General features: G+C 47.5%; 2 protein-coding genes across 2 annotated transcripts; both read right to left on the reverse strand.

Moving 5' to 3' along the window:
* Positions 1–1505: 1505 nt before the first annotated feature.
* On the reverse strand, positions 1506–11360 carry Glul (glutamate-ammonia ligase). Its single transcript, XM_055624480.1, has 7 exons — positions 11231–11360; positions 8188–8366; positions 6249–6410; positions 4535–4681; positions 3949–4076; positions 3558–3757; positions 1506–3113 (listed from the first exon to the last, which is right to left on the reverse strand). The coding sequence occupies exons 2-7, from the start codon at positions 8351–8353 to the stop codon at positions 2795–2797; spliced, it is 1122 nt and encodes a 373-aa protein (XP_055480455.1). The 5' UTR covers positions 8354–8366; positions 11231–11360; the 3' UTR covers positions 1506–2794.
* Positions 11361–19105: 7745 nt separating this feature from the next.
* On the reverse strand, positions 19106–20017 carry Teddm1 (transmembrane epididymal protein 1). Its single transcript, XM_055624733.1, has one exon. The coding sequence runs from the start codon at positions 20015–20017 to the stop codon at positions 19106–19108; it is 912 nt and encodes a 303-aa protein (XP_055480708.1).
* Positions 20018–20460: the final 443 nt, after the last annotated feature.

The following is a 20460-nucleotide window of genomic DNA, read 5'->3' on the forward strand; positions in this document are numbered from 1 at the left end:
AAAGAAAACTGTCACTTTAAGAACTGTTACAACAGGCCTCAGCGAACTCCAAAGCGGTAATATGCACCACCTTTAAACTGCTATTGCTCACAACAGCAACAGTGCTCTTTATAGTATTAGCAGGGTGCAGTGATATACCTGGGAGGCAGAGACTGGCAGATCTCTGAGACTAGGCTGGGCTACGTAGAGAACTCCACAGTTGAGACCCTTCCTCACAAACCACCACATAAAGCAAAAATAGTGGAGCCAGTACTTTACCAGATAAGCAGTTTTTACTATCTGGGCATAAACACAGCAGTATGGCGAAGGAGGAAGTGCCTCTTTGAGCCTAGTGAAAAGGGTGCCTAAATAGCCAACAGGACAAAAAGCAGTGTGAGGACTTAGCCAGGCATGGTGGCACAATGTGGAATCAGGATCAAGACTTTTAAGACCAGCCTGGGTTAATGAGTTCCAAACTGGAACCTCCAGGGAGTTGAGCACAGATGTGCAAACGAGGTTTGGAACCCAGGTTCAGTGGTAGGCATCAGCTGTTCTCAAGCCTGGGAATGCAGGATTTTCAAATTAGGCTGGGCAACTTGAGGAGACCCCACCTCCTAACAATAACAAAACAAGAGAACCTAGTTCTCGGCCAACTAAAACCTAGGACAAGCTACAACCTGGGCACACCAGCCTTCAGTAGCTTCAACAGGGAAGCAAGTACTGTGACTCTCTGCAGCTGAACTCAGGAATGGGGGCCGTAAGACAGTGTACCATGCTGTATTAAATAATCTGATAAGACAGGACTGTCAGTGTCAGATAAACCAAACCCTGGTGCCGGAAGTCAAGCAGAGGTTCCAACTTGCCGGCAAATTTTAGCAACTTAGTCACCCTGAGGACAGCTGTGAAAGTGGCCAGGCCCAACACAAAACCATAATTTTGCCTTTTAGATTTTTTTGTGTAACTTGATAACACAATTCTTGAGCATGAATTCTGCAGACAGCACTGCTTTAAAATACAGGACTAAACATGGAACTAGGAATTGCCAAGACTAAAAGTGCAAAACCTAATCAGGAGCAGAACTATGAAGCTAAAGGCCACCCTGGTCTGCATAGTGAGCTCCAGACCAGATGGACAACCCTGTCTCAAAAAATAAAACTCACACCTCATCCCAATTTATAGGTACAAGAAAGAGCTAGTCAACATGACTTCATTAAAAACTAAAAAGCACTTTTTTTTTCTATAAACAAGACAGAATCACTCCTCCTTTCATTTGATAGGAAATGAAAAAAACGAACTAGCATGTGGTTGTAGGTTTTGTTTTAAGCCACAAAGAAACAAGTCAGAGGAAATCTTACGTTAGGTTGATTTATAAGTGCTGCTCTGGCAGTTACAGTCTGTTTACAATGAGGAGTTATCTAACCAAACACACCATATGTGGCAATTAGAGGTCATCATGGCAAGAGAAAACCACAGCTGGCTTGCTGCCGCTAACACAACCAACCAGAAAACAGCAGGGCAAGCAGGGATGGAGGTGGAGCACGTTTATTAGAAAAGAGCAAAACTCCATAGGATTTCTAAGGAAGAAAGGAATATTATTCTTCTGGGAGAGAAGGCACTAGGACACAGAATGACAAGTGATTTCACTGCAGGCCTGTCCTCAGTTCCTCCAAGAGCGAGGCGGAAGGAGACATTGAAACAAACAGGTGATTGTGCAAAGTTAGAAACCCTACAGATCTGATTAAAATCTAAGCTTGGTTTGCTTTTTAAAAATGTAATATATCAAAAGTGACCTGCTTTAGTGACATGCTAGTCCCACCAAAAAAATTATAACCCCAGTAACACCTCCCCCCACCCCCCGTCAGTAACAGTGTTCAAGTTGACCAGCCAACTCATAGTTCTAACTCGTGTGGATAAGTACTCGTCTTCTAAAGCTAGGCATAGGGCCGGGTGGTGGCAAGCTGTGCTGTCCCACCCGCTGCCTGCCCAGCACCTGCTCCTGCAGAGTGGGCAGGGAAACCCTAAGAAGCTGAGCCCCAGATAACCAACATTCCTGGTGCTGTATCCCCATGCCCTCATCCAATCAAGAGAGCCTAGCCAAGCTCCTCAAACCTGGCACCCAGCGACTAGGATGGTTTTCTCAATTAGAAAAAAAACATATACCCATAATCCATATATATAACTTTTTTGTTTTTACATTTAAATATAAAAATACTATTCTGCTTTGTGTTATCAATGGAGGACCATGAAACAAACTTTTTCTTCCTTCACGGTAGGGCCATCTGTCAAGTGATACACGGAGCTGTGTTCATGGAGGGCATCAACACCCCTCCCCCGAAGCACAGACGAATGGTACAAGGGACCAACCCCCAACACCTCACCTAACTCTACATTTGGAATAGAAAGTTGGTTTCACCTGGATAACAGCTAACAGGGAACCTGTCAATCTAAGCCATTGGGCCTGCCCTTTCAACTATCCTGAAGTAAAAAGGTCCTTCCCCACCACAAGCACACCCGCTTTGTGACAGCTATGCCTACTGGACATGCATTCCTGATGAGATGAAGCAGTGTTAACCTTTCCCTACCCTCCTCCCCTAGAAAGCTAAAAAAAAAAAAAAAAAAAAGTGGGGCTGGGTGTGTAGAGATTCAGACCTTGACCCCTCTGTTCTGACCATAAAAGCAAGATTAACTGGGCACGAGGAATAAAAAGACCTTGATATTCTATCCTTTTGTGTTACAATGGGGAACAACTGGGAGAGGAAAGAGTTGGAGTGGGATGAACTAAGAAGGGCTCAAGATCACTGGAAGTCTTGTCCACTTAATTTTTGTATTGGAAGGGCTCGTCGCCAGTCTCGTTAAGAAGACATGTGCGGATGAGGGCTTCTGTCACCGCATAGGGGTCACAATTGGCAGAAGGGCGGCGGTCTTCAAAATAACCCTTCTTCTCCTGGCCGACAGTCCGGGGGATTCGGATGCTGGCACTTCGGTTGGCAACGCCAGCAGAAAAGTCGTTGATGTTGGAGGTTTCATGGAATCCAGTCAGACGTCGGGCATTGTCCAGGCCCCCCTTGGGATCGTAGGCGCGAATGTGGTACTGGTGCCGCTTGCTCAGTTTCTCAATGGCTTCCTCGATGAACCTAGTAGAAACAGTAGACATGAGTGTCTGACCTTGTCACCAGAAACTGGTCCTTCAAGGGCAGGAGGGAGCAGGCAGGAACCCCAAAAGGCTGTGTCTGCCTTGTGACGCATGTCTCAAGGGCCTCCCTCAGGCTGGTCCTCAACGTGCATTACAAACTGTCTGTTGGAAAGACACCCCCCGACACACACTCACTCTTCCCAGCAGTAAGGATTAAGTACCCACATGCTTGAATTTTTACTTAGTTCTTCTTACTAAAGACCTTTGAAAGCCTTAACACATCTGTTATCCCTCTCCTAGAGAATTACTCTACTCTCTAGAGTGTCACCTCTCCAATGGGTACGAGATGACAGGCTTACGATGACCACGAATAGCATGGCATGCATGGTGTGAGAAGCCCCTCCACTCCATGAGAGCAAAGATGTCTCCGGAAGACAGTACTCACTTCAGACCATTCTCCTCCCGCATGGCCTTGGTGCTAAAGTTGGTATGGCAGCCTGCACCATTCCAGTTTCCAGGAATGGGCTTGGGGTCAAAGGTTGCTATCACCCCGAAGTCTTCACACACGCGGTGCAGGATGAAGCGGGCCACCCAGAGATGATCTCCCATGCGCACTCCTTCACAGGGTCCTATTTGAAATTCCCACTAGAGAGAGAAGGCTCACCTTTAAAATAAGGCCAAAGCAGCTGCTCACCCCAACTAAAGCTCCTAGCTTGCTCTGCTCACCCCCACTGTGATCCAGACTCAAGTCACCACCCTTGCTAGCCAAAGTCCCCATGGGCCTACCCTACCCTGAAGTCTTCAGAGTGAAGGAAAGACAGTTTAGCCCCGTTTACCTGGGCAGGCATGACCTCAGCATTTGTCCCTGCGATCTTGACTCCCGCATACAAGCAGGCCCGGTAGTGAGCCTCCACGATGTCCCTGCCATAGGCTTTGTCTGCTCCCACACCACAGTAGTATGGACCTGAGGGAGAATCAAGACAGAGCAGTCTAGTCAGGGAATCCAGAAAACTAGAAGGTCCTAATACCAGCTTTCCCACTAGTCTCTAGTGCCACTTTCACCTGTCGGTGGGAGAATCTGGGTCATTTCTTCTTTGCCATAGCCTCAGTAGAGCCACCGCTTACTCTGAACTGCTTTTGATTTACAGTCAGAGGGCAACTTGAGAGAGAAATTTCTTGCCTTTACCATAGAGGTCCCAGAGATAAGATTCAAGTAGTCATGCCTAGTGGACGAGCACTGAGGCATTTCACCACCCTGTCACTTTAAACTCTAACCACCCCTGGATTTGAAAGATGCACACAAGGAGATTATCTGCTGCCAGTCTCTATTTCCTGATTCAGGAGTTGCTCCTACCTCTGCAAAAGGGGGTTTCCTGAATAGTTAAGTACGTAGGAAGGAAGCTTTTACCCAGGGGAACTTACCTTGGGGCCCAGGGAAGCCATTAGAAGGCCAACCGAAAGGGTGCCCATCTGTTCCCATGAGTGTGTACTCCTGTTCCATTCCAAACCACGGGCGCTGGTTGCTCACCATTTCCATTATCCGTTTACAGGAGTGCCTTAAGTTGGTCTCTAGAAATAAAGAATCATCATGCCATCAGGAGGGAGAGTCCTCATAAGGCTCACACAGCTGAAGTCACCACAGCCTGAACTGATCCGGGCCCAAACACTGTGTTCTATCACCAAGGAAAATGGAAGAAGTGAGGATAATTGTATGTTTGCAGGAAAAGGCTGGTAGACTTTTTATAATTAAAGTCAGCTTTGCAATCTCAAGGGAAGGGAGTCAGAGCAGAACTCATATTCACCCTATCTGCAAGCTGGCCACCTTCCAAGCACAAGCCAGGCACTTACACCCTCTATTCACAAGCCAGCTGCTTCTGGTTGTCAAAAGTATCCCCTAGTTTCTCAGGCACTTAAAAGCCAGATCTGTCATTTTATTGAGAATAATTTGTCCATTAGGTTTACATTCCAGGTAAGTTTAGGTGTTAAGTTATACAGTATTGTACAGTATTGGCTGGTTAAAAAAAAGAATAGATGAGAATAACTGGAAACAATGCCCAAGCTAGAAAAAAGTAACCCTCTAACGGAGCCTGTGGTATTAACAACCTTCATTTCACAAATGGAGAACATGAAGCCCAGAGAGAGGACGTTAGGTGACACGCCCAGGTTACAGGGCAAGCAGCCGAGGCAGGAGCCTGCACGCCCTTTATCAACAATACCGCCTTTTAAAACAGAGGCACCCAAGGTACAGGGCCACCACGCCTTGCTGGCAGTGCCGGAGGGATTTCACAGAAGTAAGACCTCCCCAGGTTTAAAAAGCTACCTGAAAACTGAGCAGATAGCACAGCACAACCAAAAATCCACATGTGTAGCTAAGGGAAGCCTCAGGGCAAATGGCTTATCCAGGAATCTCATGCTCATACTTGTGAGTACACTGGCTCAACAACTGTCTTCAACAACTGTCTGGGGTAAACCAGCACAACCAACAGTTGATGTACACTACTCCCAAATGATCTGCATAGTCATTCATTTCATCTTCCAAAGGATTTTGACCACCGAGATGGCTCATGGGTAAAGGTGTTGCCACACAAGCCTGGCAACCTGAGTTCCATCGTCAGAACCCACATAAATAGGAGAGAATGAACTCCACAAAGTTGTCCTTTGACTTCCCCACACCCAGCATGGCATGTCCTCCCCCAGGCATGTTCTCCTTCTCTCTCTCTCTCCATGCACAGCACATATAATTCAGCCAAAAAGTAGATAGATAGACAGATAGACAGACAGAAGCATAGGGAAAAGTATGCCAAGAGCACTGGCAATAAGTGGCAGATTTGGTATTTAAACTCAAAAAACTCAACAACTCATCTGTAGAATATACGTCTTAAATCTACCAGCAGGTAAAGGCCATCACTGGGGACTATCAGCAAACAGAAGATTCAACATCTTTTGTACAACCAAAAAAAGGGACCATGAAAGGATGGACCACACTGTTTTCAGCAGGAAAGTTCAGGGTAGAAGGACGGCTATCCTGTCATCCCTAGATTCTTAAGGACAGCCTTCTCAATTCATTTCAGAATGTCATCTCACTTTTCAGGAACCACAGACTGGGGTAGGACATCCACACCTTTCCCATACACACCTGCAGGCTTCCGGTTGTACTTGAAAACTTCACAGAACACCAGCTTGTTGGGTTCTTTGCGGAAGGGGTCCCGAAACATGGCAACAGGGGTGAGATACATGTCGCTGTTGGAACCTTCAGACTGAAATGTACTAGAGCCATCAAAATTCCACTCAGGTAACTCTGGGCCAAATAAGGATGGAAAATTAAATTAATTTTTTAGAAAAATGTATTCTTTTCACCTGCATAGTTGTTTCACTTGCATGTACGTGCAGGCATGTGCCTGGAGCCTGCAGAAGCCAGAAGAGGGGGTCGGATCCCCTGGAATTAGAGTTGCAGATGCTTGTGAGCCACCTTGCGGGTGCTGGTAACTGAACTCAGATCTTCTGCAAGAGCAACAAGTGCTTTTAACCACATGATAGCTCACAACTGTCTGTAACTTCAGTTCCTGGGGTTCTTACTCTTTTGACTTCTGCGGGCACTGCACACACATGGTGAACACACACACACACACACACACACACACACACACACACACACAGGCAGGCAAGACCCTCGTCCACATAAAACTAGAACACCTTTTAAGTGTGCATGTCCAGAAGACAACTAGCCTCTCACTCATGGTTCCATTGCTCAATCTGTCTTCATCAGCGGTCAAGTACATGTGAGTGAATCATCACTGGGGACAGCCTGATGATGTCCATGCCCACCCCTCCCTCTGCCTTTCCTTTTCAGAGATTTCCAAAAGCAGTGTATGACAGGAATCACCTGAGCTACAGCTGACTTCGCTCTGTATAAGGCTAGTCTATCACTTCTATTGAGTCAGACACTGAGGGCTAGTACATAAAAAAAAACCAAACAACTCCTGCCTTCGCTAGGCCATCTCTTCTCCCTCCTCCCATCCCTCAAGGGCCTGAATGCTGAAGCTCAGGTTGTGCTCTTACAGATGAGGGAAACAGTTGTGCCCCATCCGTTGTTCCTTTTCCTACCGTTTTAGCGGTCAGTTTGCCTCTCCAGTTACCTCTTGAGTTCTCAGAAAAGAACCTACCTACACCCTGCCAAGTAACAAATACACAATAGGTGCTCTGTTATCTGGTCTTTCACTCATTCATTCAGCAGAAATATCTTTACAAGAGTAACCTATCCTAAACCATCCTAAACTAGGTAGAAGGTGATAGCGGCCCTCTTTCCCTGAAGAGGGACAGCTATGGCTTGCTTGTTCTATACTGAAAAACGAAGGCCACAACTAAGATAAATAAAGTGGGTCTTGGAAGTATATATAGTACATCATTTCAAAGTTTTTAAGAGCAGCCTCAACGAAAAACAAATTGCCAGTCCCCGGGAAACTGCTTTGGGACCCATGTTTTGCATCCAGAATCCTACCATATGAGCACTAACACACGGCACTCAAAAGGGTCTACAAAAGTGGTTCTCAGCCTGCGGGTTGTGAGCCCTGGGAGGAGGCTGTCAACAACCCTTTCACAGGGGTCACCTAAGACCACTGGAAAAGAGACATTTACATTATGATCCAAAACAGTAGCAAAATTACAACGATAAAGTAGCAACGATTATAATTTTATGGTTGGGGGGTCACGACAACACGGTAGCACGAGGGAGGCTGAGAACCACTGTTCTATAAACTGGATAGCATATTCTCGTCGCCACAGTTCTTTCAAACTAGGTTCCTGGAGTTGGCCAGGTTAGCGACAACGCCGGCCTTCCACCCCCTACAAATGTGGCCCAATATCTTCCCCCAATGTACCAGCACACACAAGATTCCTTCTAAATAAAGGCCTCCATTGTTGCCGTGCCTCCAGACTATGCCACAGCTTTCTTATGGGTGACTGCCTAAGGTCTGAAAAGCCCTGCTTTTGAAAAGCTTTGCAAACAAAACAGAAGGCGGGCTCTAAGGCCCTACCGCCTACTCCCCCGCCCGCGTCCTGCTCCTGCCCGCGCTCACCTTCCACACTCTTGGGCTCACAGTCCAGGGTTCGGGTCTTGCAGCGCAGTCCTTCTCCGGTGCCGTCAACCCAGATATACATGGCTTGGACTTTCTCCCCCTGAGGCAGGGCCAAGTACGTTTGCTTGATGCCTTTGTTCAACTGGGAACTTGCTGAGGTGGCCATGGTGGAAGATGTTCTAGAGAGACAAAAAGTCACTTCATTAACACCCACCCCAGAGGGGTCCAAGGCAGGAGCGGCGAGAGAGATCAGGCTGGATTGCGTGGTGACCGCTTTCTCCTTTGGAACTCAACCCAAAGGTGCATTATTTGCTCTGCTTCTAAAAGTTTTATATTAGACAAAGATCACCCCCCTGGGGGGGGGAGCTGGTTAAGGGATTTTAATATCCCTTAACTTTGAAAGATAACAGGGGGGAACAAAAAGATAAGAAGTTCATTACTAGAATGTAACTCATTACTGCCACAGAAGGACTTGACTAGTTTACCATTCTGTCTTCTGTTCTTGCTATGGCCTTAATGGACACCCAACCCACCCCTACATCCCTACCTTTAGACCATCATTTACTCACTGGAGACAAGGTCTCACTATGTAGCCCGGGAACTTTCTGTGTAGACCAGAATAGTTTCTGGATTGTGATTCTAGATGCTTCAGCTCACACCACACCACACCTACTCTCTAGGTTTCCTCTCCGTGGGTTACACATCCAGCGTTAATCAACTGTTTGGTGAGCATGGGTTCTGCCTCTGGCCTCGTTTGTTCCTCAAGACCAGCTGGGTGCCAGCTGCCTAGTGTATAAAGTACCAACTGATGCCCCTGAGGGGCAAGTGGTGGGTTCTTAAGTTCTGAATAGTTTCTGCTTGCCTCAGAACCAGGTATCTGCCAGCCTCAGCTTCCTAAATGCTAGGAGGGAAGGAGAGTGCCAACACTATGCCCCAACTCCATATTTAGATTTAAAGATGGAGGTTAGCATATTCCTGGGAGGGGATAAAAAAAAAAAAAAAAAAAAAGCTGTATTATATGCCACAACCAAGGTGGTAAAAAGTAAAGCCAGCCATACTCCAAAGAGTACACTGCTGACTTAGACAAGGAGCCTCTACAAAGCCCTGGCTGTCCTGGAAATCAGAGGATCCACCTGTCTCTGCCCTCTGAGAGCTGGGATTAAAGGTCTTTCCTTCACAGGCCTCAACTGCTGACTTTTCATTAGTGTGAAGAATGAATAATTTCAGTGTGAAAATGACAGTATTTGAGGATTCCACCAGATAATATGAATGCCTTTGATCCCAGCACTTGGGGAGGCAATGGCAGGCGGCTCTCTGTGAGGTCAGGCTGGTCTACCAATCCAGTCCAGGACAGCCAAGGCTACACAGGGAAACGATGTCTCGAAAAAGAAAAAAAAAAAAAAAAAAAAAAAAAAAAAAAAAAAAAAAATTAAGCTACAAAACCAGCTTCAACGTAAGAGGAAATGTTCCCCCTCCCTAATCACCCAGGCTGGCTGGAAAGGGAACAGATTGTTCTCCAACGACTTGGGCAACTTTCTGAAGTACAGAGGCAAAGTTTCTGCGGGCAACTATCCATGTTTGCCCAAGTGAAAACAACTGCTTCTCCCTCCGAAAGCCTCACCCTTCCCCCGGGGAACAGATGAACCTTCGTTGTCAAGTCCTCTACAGAACCAAAACCTCTGCCCACACCACTCGGTTACCGGGGCCAGGACTGCGATTCTAGATGCTTCAGCTCACACCACACCACACCTATCCTCTAAGCTTCCCTCTCCCGTGGGTTACACGTCCAGCGTTAATCGATTGTTCGGTGAGCGTGGGTTCCTCCTCTGGCCTCAAGACCAGCTGGGTGCCGGCTGCCTAGTGTATACAGTACCAACTGATGCCCCTGAGGTGGGTCCTTAAGTTCTGAATAGTTTCTGCTGTTGCCCGATGCACCGGGGTCCTTCCTCTCTGCCCTTTTACTCACCCTAGCCACAGAGAATCGGAGGGTTTGTTGGGGTTGCCCTCTTTCCCCTTCTGCTTTTTTGGGCTGGTTTCCTGCTTGTCTTCGATCTCGGTATCTCGCTGGTCCAAGCAACGGTACTTTCTTAGGGAGGGCGATGGAGAGGGGGACCCAAAGCATTCGTGGGGGGGACCGCAGCAATAAGCAGGCTGAAAGGATTTGGTCCTAACCCGCGCTTTCTCCCCGCTGTTCACAGAGTAGGCAACGAAGCCGAAGCAATTAGGGATATCTGAGGACAGACAACATCCATCCTCTTCGTCTTCAAAGGTTGGTTTCTTTGAGAATTTGCGGCAGGGGGAGGATCCCCGCTTTCCGCCCCCGGAGGAGTTGGGGCAATCCACCTTGAGAGCGGCCCTTCCCACTTAAATGTCCTGAAAGTCAGCGCCCCGATCCTCGGGCACTCGTGGATCTCAAGGTTTCTCCCAGGGGGCCATGCCCCGGCGAGGGCAGAGGCAGGGTGGAGAGAGTTGGGCGACCGCGGGGAGGCACCACGCGCCGCTGCTGCCTCCGCCCGGCCCAGCCTCTCCACTGCGGAGCCCCCCGACCCGGCCGCTCAGGGGCCCTGGCTCTCCATTGTTCGGTCACACCGTAAAGGCCCGGGACCCCGCGCCGGGAGCCAGCGAGCGGCGCCACCAGCGCTGGAGACCGAGGAGCTCAACCAGACCCCCCGCAGAGCGACGACGGGGCCCCAAACGCGCTGTCCTGGAAGACCCGCGCCCACCTAAGGCGCGAGTGTACTCCCTGCGGGGACCACCCGGTCGCCCGATCCTCGCCCGTAAGCTAACCCAAGAGGGGCGGCGCCTCGGGCCTCCTGCGGAGAACAGATCAAAACAACCCACGACCCCGCCCTTCCTCCAGCCTGGCTCAAGCGGAGCCCGACCATCGCCAAGCAAGAGCCGATCCGGGTCGCACGCTGCAAGCACGCGGGAGGCACGGGCGCAGCAGCATCCCGGGCCGCACGGCTGCAGACTGGGGGCGGGAGGCAGAGGGCGGCCCGGGCGGCCATGCATTCTAGGACCCCTCCCCCCTCGGCGTGCTTACCTGTGCGGTGGCCGGCGGGGGTGAGGGGGTGGGTAGACAGGCCGCGAGAACGAGGCGAAGGAGAGCGGAGAGGAGGCGTGTGGCGCTCACAGACACCGCTCTACTCCCATGCTCGGCTCTGCAGGGTCGCGGGCTGCTCGGCACTTTTTATTGGCAGCTCGTGCCCGCCCCCGGGCGCCCCGATTGGCTGGCCTAGGCCAGGAAACCCGCGCCCATCAGCGGCAGCGCGCCGGGGCTCCGAGGCCATTGGCCGAGGAGCTGGGCACCGCGGGGTGGGGCGAGCCGGAGGGAGAAGAAAGAAAGAGAAAGGGGAGTGGGGGAGGGGAGGCAGCGGAGGCCGAGGGAGGCAGGGGCTGAAGGTGCTGGAAGCCTTTGCTAACGAAGGTTCCTTAGCGACCTCTGGACCCTCTGACCCAGGCTGAGGCTTTCTCAGAGTAGCCCGGGCCTCGGCCCTTGCTGCTTTCACGGTGCAGTGGTTTTCGAGGAGAGCTGCCTGTGAAAATCCAGAACCCCAGAACCGAATTTTACCCTTTGTTTGTTGAGCGAGTCTGTGGGCGGGGTGGGGTGGAGAGCGGCAGGCAGACCCGATCAGGCCTGGAGGACTTTATCTATCCTATCGTCCTGGTTTTTTTTTTTTTGTTTGTTTGTTTGTTTGTTTCAGTGGGCTTGGGGAAGTGGTCAGACTGTGATTTCACGGTTTAAATGTAAGTGCGATGTTTCTATAAAGAGGATTCTGGAGGGTCTAAGTTGTTCCCGCCATAGGCATGCCTCTTAGCCGTTCAACGCTCAAGTTCCTTGGATCTGTAAAATAAGGTAGATGGAAGGACTATCAAACAGACTTGAGGTCAGGGTGCACACTATGTGCTAAAGCAAAGATGTTCTTTCTAGGACCCGTTTGAAACATGGAATTCATCTAACATTTGAAAGAAATGTTAGCCAGCCGGGTGGTGGCCTTTAATTCCAGCACTCTGGAGGCAGAGGCTGGTGGAGCCACAGAGTTTGGGGCTAGTGTGATCCACAGAGCGAGTTCTAGGACAACCAGGATTTCATAGAGAAACCCTGTCTCAAAAAAAAAAAAAAAAACAAACTGAAAAACAAGAAAAATTCCCTGGCTTTATTTTCCAAGTCACTTATTGTTTAAGTCAGGAAAGTGAGAGTGTCTTGCTCCTCTCTTAAGCCTGGCGTGATAGCCGAGATAATGTGTGAATATACTGTAATGAGATGAACTGAAAATGTACCCAGAAGTCACCTGCAAGAATCCACATGGCCCATGTATTGTTCTTAGTCCTGTGTCCTGAGCAGTCTGTTTCTGGTGTGTAAAATCTGATAGTATATGGGCTTTATTATATCTTTCAAGAGCCCTGGTATTTGAGGTAGAGATTTTCTATTTAAGTGCCAGAGATCCATGATCTCTCAGTGCCTCTGGAAGAGGAAGGAACAAAGTTTGTTCTTCTGGTTATGTTTTGCACCACAAATATGAAGAATAAATGTTACCGGTGACCACGCACACACATACCTCGGCTTCTTGGGTCAGCCTCCACCTATTCCCCTTAAGTGTGTCTAACGCTGTGGTCACAGCGCCCATCTCAAACGGGGTTTTTCGTGTGCTTTGGACTGGAAAGGCACCATGCAAATTCCACGTCATATCCAGTGCTTATGTGAAGCAGTTTACGGCGACACGACAGCAGGGCTTCAGGCTGACCCAAGTTCAGATCCAGACCGCATCTCTTGCCACCTAACTGCTGAGCCTCAACAAAGCCTCAGTCTTGGCATTTGTAGCAGGGATAACAGGGGGACCTGGAACATGAAAGGTGTTTAGAAAACACTAATTATCACCTCGTAGGTCAATATAATCTGAAGAGATCGGGTCATTTCTTTCTTTCTTTCTCCGTGATTACCCTGTGTGTGTGTGCCTGTGTGTGCATGTTGAATCCATGTGGAGGTCAGAAGCTGACGTTAGGTGTCTTCCTCTACTTCCCTCTTCTTTTCTTCTCTTTTCTTTCTTTCTTTTCTTTTCTTTTTTTTTTTTTTTTTTTTTTTGAGGCAGGGTTTTTCAGTGTACCTGTAATTTACCAATTTAGCCAGACTGGCTGGCCAGCGAATCCCAGGGATTTCTCTGCCTCCCCAGAGCCTGAATTACAGTTACCTGCCATTGCACCTGACTTTTTACGTGGTTGCTGGGAAAGAAATCAGACCCTCCTGTTTTTGAAGAGAGCACCCACCAACTGAGCCCTATCGCCACCCCTCCACGACCACTCGTAAAATGCAACTTTCTGTCTCTGTGGCATTACTGCTGCAACATTACTTTATTAAAGGAAATAAGGTTTAGACCTAGCAACAGGGTCAGCTGTCTCCCCCCCCCCTTTTTTTCTGTTTTTTTTTTTTTTTTTTTTTTTTTTTTTTTTTTTTAACTCTTTAGCTTAGGCAGTTGTAAAAGGGATCATAAGAAGGGAGAGATGATGTTCTTATTTTAGAAGATAGTGAATTCCAGATACCAACGGAAAAGACGCCAAAGCTTGGAGCCTTCAGCACTCTTCCCCAGTGTCCAAAGTGGGGCAGTGCAGTATAATAGGATATACAATATAATAGGATATAATATAATAGGAAATGCAATATTCAGGAGCAAATGTGTCGTTTTTCTTAGGTTTCTTGCATTTCTGCAATGTGAGTGCCTACTTCCCTTGCTAGAAATATTAACCTCTTTTGCTGCTTATTCATTTTCATATCCCCCAACAGTGTCCAGACTAAGTGTTCAATAAACATTTATTGACACAGAAATGTCAGCGGCAGCATCAAGAGAACATTTGCTCTGTTTCCAAGAATAGAAGTGGATTCACTTTGATCCTTTCATATGACCAGGGACATCTCACATGACCACTGAGTTTCAGGGGTAAACAAGAGGCTTTGCCCCCTTGGTCATCCCCACATATGTTTAAACCAACCAAAGTAGGGCCCAGACAAGTTCAAAGACTGGACTTTGGGGAACTTCGAGTGTACCATGGGAAAAAAAAAAAAAGCAGAGGAGAGTCCCTTAACCTGTTTGCCCTCAGAAAAGCGACCTGTGCTTGTGCTTTTAGAGAAGTTAAAAGAACACCCTGTTCCTCCACTTTGACTTTGCTATGTCTCCATCCTTTATTCTTCCCTAAATTGCTACCCCACCACCCCCAAATTTCTGCCCCCCTCCATAAAAGCAGCGAGGTGACTGAACCCATGAACTGTTCAACTGTTCAGTCTAGGCCCACACAGTCTAGGGGGATCTCATGACCAGTGCTTTGAAGTTGAAGTTCTCACTGAATGGGGCTCCTCTGTCCCGAGGGTGGGTGGAGTGGGAGAGCAATACTGCAGGGAAACAGTTTGGACCAACACAGAAACAGCCCCGAACACTTCATCAGCAGTGCTCGGGTGCATAAAACTGGTGGCTTTATCTTGGGTGGGCTTTCCTTAGGAGTCCTCACAGCTTGTTTCTCAGCAGGTCTGAAGCTCACATCTAGTGACATAAGACTGTAGCTTGCCTTTCCCCCATGATGTGGAATTCAGGATATGGCTCTGTTGAAGCTAAACCTTCAACTTTAGCATGCTGCTGGGAAGTGGACAATCTGTGAAAACCTTAAACCAAGCTAAAGAAATACAGTTGGGACTCAGTTGCAGATGCCCTGAAAACCCAGTGCAGGAATGTAACCTGTTTTGTTGTTGTTGTTGTTGTTTTGTTTTATAAGCCCAAATTAGTTCTGGCCAAAAGAATAGAACATAGCAGATATCAAGTCAATCCCAAACAAAAGAATAAAGGGAGAACAGTGGAAGTCAATAGCATTTGTGGACCCAGTAAAGCGTATATTTTGGGGGAAAGTTGTATTAAGTCAGCCTTTCAAATTCCACTCCACACAAGGAAAGGAAAGATGAGCTTATACATGAACTCAGTAACCTAAGACTGAGTGTGAGAGGGAGTTTTCCTTAGCTAGCCTAATTACTTGATACTCTTCAGCTTAGGAGAAGAAACTCAAAGTTGGGATGCTAGCTAGCTTTCACCTGACTTGGAGTTTTGTCAAATGCTCAGTGAAGACATTCACAGAGAGGGAGCATCCCATTTCCCAACCTACACGTTAGGATGGAAGGTTTGGGTCTGTTTGAGCTCTCCCTCAAGTCTCACCTCTTCCTAAACCTCATGTGAAGGGTCTAGGAAGAACCAAGTTCATTCATCACAGCATGGCAAAGTGAGTCCTACTGGGACTATGAAAGCCACAGAATAACTCAGGAGTTGGACTTTCATGTCCTTTTATTGTACGTGGTTCTGGGGTATGAAAGACCAACGATCTCTTGCTGAGCTGTATTCCCAGACCGTTTTTGTTTTTTGTTTTTTAATGATTTTCAGAGATAATTTCTCTGTGTAGCCCTGACTGTCCTAGAACTGTCTCTGTAGACCAGGCTGGCCTCAAACTCAGAGATCTGCCTGCTTCTGCCTCCTGAGTGCTGGGATAAAAGGTGTGTGTGCCGTTACCACCACCCACCACCACACCACCACCGGGCTCAGAGAGAGACTGAATTTTGAGCAAGGTTTTGCTTATAGTGATCTGTTAATTAATTTATTCTGTGTGGAATGAGGGGTCACCCACGCGTGGAAGTCAGAGGACAACTTTCGGGAGTCAGTTTTCTCCTTCCACTATGGATCCCTGCGACGGAAGCTGTCAGTTTTGCATGGTGAATGCCCTTACCCACTGAGCCATCTCACTGGTCCATGCGTGTGGTTTTCATATCCCAGTGTATATACAGCACTATTTTTTGTTTTCTAGATTGGCCGCTAGATGGTCTGGAACCTGACTGAAGCTTACTTAAAAACTTAGGAAAGTTGGCCTGGGGTAGAAAAATTACTCGGATCAAAATGTGTCCTTTCGTTGGTCCTCTTCTCACAGGAACCCTCAGCTGGACCTACTACACAGCCTTTTCCCCCTCACCCCTGACCCCATTAGCTGATTTGGCTCCCTGTTTATTTCATGTTTGTCAAATTTTAACTGGAAACACACAACCCTGTGGTATGTATTTTGGATTCTTGGGCAACATTTAGCCTGCTTCTGGACTTTTTCCCCCTTCCTCTTTCCTCCCCCATTTCTTTTTAAACTGGTTCTTGAAAGGCTTGTCTGCTGGGGCTGGGGAACTGTGGATGGGGCGGATGGTGACATAGTGCCCTCTGGTGGAAGCATGTGAGAATTTCAGACTTCTCCCCAGAAGACTTGAGCGTGAAGGTTTTTTTTTAACTTGTCTCTGTTACAGATTATATATGATAAATTAATAGTGTCCAAGTGACTTGTCTACACTGGTAGACAGTATTTGAGAGATATTATATTTGAATTATTGCCTGGTTGCTAGAAGTTTATTGTAAAACTAGTCTTCAGATACCCAGAAATGAGTGGCCGACTGTGCCTGCTCCTCACCCCACATCAGTGTGCAAGAAAATTGAAGAGAAAAGGACTCTTTGGGAGATCAATTGAGAAGAGTCTAGGAACCAAGAATAAAGGGGAAATGGATTCAACGATGTGATCAAAAACAAGCCTTATCCTCAGCCCTTCCTTGGATCTGAGCCCAGAAACTCCCAAGCCAACAGTTGAGAGTACACCAGACTTTATTCTCAGGTGGTGGGAGCTGGGAAGGAAGCCTAACATAAACACATCCTTTAGGGGTGTCTGGGTATTTATATTATGCCACTTCCTCTGCCAGGATCTCTGGTTGACCCTACCTGTCCTCCCTATGCCCTCCTTCCCTACCGTTCTTATTTAATTTAGGGCATCACGTCTTTCTCCGTTGCCATAACGAGGGACATTATATTTATTATATTATATTACAGTATATAATATTATGTTATCACATTTCTCATTATGTAGCCTGGGTGACGCTATCACAGACACAAGGCTTAAATTGCTGGTTCACCTCTTGCCTCCAGCAAGTGGACCCATAATAGAGACAGTTTTTTAGTTTCCTTAGGGAAGCACTTACAATAGCAGTGATAATGTTGAGGGCTAGATAGTAGTCTGGCTCTGTGGGAGAGTCCCAGCAGGGTTGGCTCTGACCCTCAGTACTAACCAACACAACCAAAGCAACCAACACTGACATCAAAAGACTAAACAATCTGGGACTAGACTCTGGGATTTTACTCTCCCCAAGAACAAAGAAGAGAGTAGGCCAATGACCAAGAAGATGACCTCAGGCTTTAGGATGGTTAGAATTGCCCAGAAAGGGCAGAGCCTCTTACCTGTTGAGCAACCCATTTAGAAGGAAGGGGTGGTGGGGGTTGGCCTTTAGTAAGCAGGCGCTGTCACACAGTTGGAGTACACACAAGGAATTGTGAAACTTGGAAACAGCAAAGTCCTTATCCTTCTGAAACCTACATGTTAGCTGGCAGGGGAAAACTCCCCAAAGGAGATTATTTCAAAAGCAGGACAAAGCCAGATGTGTCAGCTGGCAAATAAGGCAGATTTCCTGCAAGTGCCCCAATGCTAGAACAAATTGCCTCATTTGAGCTCTCGGAGAAAGCTGCCTTGTTGGAGCCTCACTGCCTTGGTGGCAGAAAGAGTTATAGTCTGTGTCTCCAGTAGCAAAAATGAGACTGTGAAAATGGCTTCTTGTGAGATGCAAGGCAGAAAAGTCGCAAAAGCCAAGGATAGTGTGTAATAAGTTCCATGCATAAGGGGGTAGAGCTTGCTTTTGCTATAGCAGACATAGTAAAACCAAGGGTTGGAAGTGTGCCAAACATGGACATTCTATAAAAGCTTGGATAATGCACATTTATGCTGTTATTAACTTATTTTTAATTACTATGTAAGTTTTTAAATAAAGCCAATCATTAAAGATGGGGAGATGATGGTTTGAAAAAGAGAGATGGGCTGGAGAGGTGACTCAGTGGTTAAGAGCACTGAACTGCTCTTCCAGAGAACCCAGTTTCAATTCCCAGCACCCACATGGCAGCTCCCAACTGTAACTCCTATTCCAGGGGATCCGACACCCTCACATAAACATACATGCAGTCAAATGCCAATATACATATAATAAAAATAAGTCAAATGCCAATATACATAAAATAAAAATAAGTTAATTTTAAAAAAAGAGATGAAATATACTTATTTCTAAAATAGGATTTACCCTAGAGGGTCTCACATTCAATATGTAACCAAGTACGAGCTTGAACTCTCAATCCTCCTGCCTCTCTCTAGAAGGCTGAGATTGTAAGTGTGCCCCACCATGCCTGGCTTTTGTCGTACTGGGAACTGAACCCAGGGCTATGCACATGCCAGACAAGCATTCTGTCAACAGAGCTCTAATACCAGCCCAAAAGACTATAATTTCAACCTGTGTCGTACCCACCTTTAATCCCAGCACTCAAGAAGCAGAGGCAGGCAGTTCTCTGAGTTTGAGGCCAGACTGGTCTATGTATATATTGAGTGTCAGGCCAGCCAGGGTAATGTCATGAGATCCTGTCTCAAATATAAAATAAAAGACTCAATCTACTTTATAAAAACGAGAAACTGATTCCAGTTTTGAGCCATGAGAAATCTTTATTCCTTCCAGTGAAGGCAATCAGTGGCCCCTAAGAAACAGCTCTGAGTGCAGAATTCTGGATTTTAGTGGAGACTCCTTCTGCTAAAGTCATTTTGTTGCGTTCTCTTCCCCCTGGCTTGCATGCAGATATTTTCCCCAGTCTTCTTTCCTCCCTCTCCTCAAGTCCTTCAGCATCCCTTCCTTAGGACTTTTCTCCTCAGCATCAACTGAAGGGTCAGAGACAGGAAGTAACAGCAGATGGGAACTAACCTTCACCGAGAAGAAAGGGTACATTACAAGTGCCTAAGAGGGACCAAAGAAGGAAGATGATTGGCATATTGCCCAGGCATTCTAGGCCCGGTCACAGGAAGAGCTCTTTGAAAGGAGAAGAGCCTGCTCGTCTTTGTCCTGCTGCTTTGCCTCTGGCAGCAGCTTGTAGAAGCTTCCTGAAGAGCTCTCGTGATACAGCACTTCCTTGGACCCCATCAGCCTCAAGCTGGGACTGTAACAATGGTGCCAAAAGGAAGAGATGCCATAGATTCCCAACAGGCACAAGGCATTGATCATCACATGCCAGCAGAAGAAGGTGGTGACAAACATGATGTCACTCATGTCATCGTCTTCCCACGGGAAGCCAGAGACCGGTCTAAATAGAATAAAGCCTGCCTGAATCAGCCATGAGCCCATGATCAGGAACAGGAAGGTCTCCATCATCCAGAGGTGAAACATCTCAGGCGCCCACAGCTCTGCCGTCAACACCAGCATCAGCAGGAACACCACCAGGATGAGGAGGGAGTGAACCTGCAGCTCCACCCCAGATGAGTCCTTAACGTGAGACACCAGCAGCAGCAGGAGAATGTAGATGCCCAGGACTGTGGAACCCCTTTCTAGGACCACGCACCTCTGCCGCAGCACGCTCTTGCTCACCACTTCTACACAACCGTCCAGGATGAGGAGGGTGAACATGGTGAGGTGCTGCCACTCCTTGGGGTACATAAACCTTGGTGGCATCCCTTTGGACATAATCTTTAGCCCATCTTTAACACAGCTGTTCTCGTACACTATCAAGAGGGAGCCAGACACTATCTTCAACCAGCCCGCTTGGGCTATTTGCCACAGCCTGGCCCACCTTCCCTTAGAAAGGTATGATGGATACAAAAGAGAGTCGTTGAATATCACAGCTCTGGAGACCATTATTGCCTGATACAGTCCGTAGAAGATCAGGAACAAGCCTGGACAAATATGACCAATAAAGTCTCCCATCGAGCTACTAATCTAACAAAATGCAAAACTCGGGTACACACGCTTCAAGCTCTGGGTTTTGGGAAAAACTGCCTTCCACTTAGTTTTTATCATCTCATTTCACCCACTGCTCCCCCACAGAGAGGAAACATTTCTTGAGACAAGCCTACACAATTGGCAGAAACATGACCCACTCTGGTGCACTGGGAACTGAGTGGGTTTTCAGGGGCTTCTCCGTAGCCCCTGAACAGCTCTGCCTCGTGCCTTGTTCCTGGCTCAAGTTTCCTTCCTCTCCCCCTGCCTGGTGCTCAGTGGAAAGGAAGTGGTGAGGTGGGTTACAGTGGTATCCGGAGAAAGCCTGTGCTCGCTTCAACATCCAAGTGTCTGCTAGTAATTCTCAGACCCAACTTCACTCCGTTTGAAGTGGATGCCTTTGTTCTTGGGCATAGACTTATAAACATTTA

This window comes from Psammomys obesus, unplaced genomic scaffold, assembly GCF_907164565.1.
Source record: "Psammomys obesus unplaced genomic scaffold, mPsaObe1.curated_primary_1811, whole genome shotgun sequence".
NCBI classification, from domain to species: domain Eukaryota; kingdom Metazoa; phylum Chordata; class Mammalia; order Rodentia; family Muridae; genus Psammomys; species Psammomys obesus.

Excerpts from the sequence above, each read along its gene's own strand:
- Teddm1 (XM_055624733.1), bottom strand. The coding sequence starts at position 20,017 with ATGGGAGACTTTATTGGTCATATTTGTCCAGGCTTGTTCCTGATCTTC.
- Glul (XM_055624480.1), bottom strand. The coding sequence starts at position 8,353 with ATGGCCACCTCAGCAAGTTCCCAGTTGAACAAAGGCATCAAGCAAACG. Across the intron at positions 4,077-4,534 it reads TGGCTTCCCTGGGCCCCAAG|GTCCATACTACTGTGGTGTG; the intron begins GTAAGTTCCCCT and ends ATTCTCCCTCAG. Across the intron at positions 3,758-3,948 it reads CTGAGGTCATGCCTGCCCAG|TGGGAATTTCAAATAGGACC; the intron begins GTAAACGGGGCT and ends TTCTCTCTCTAG.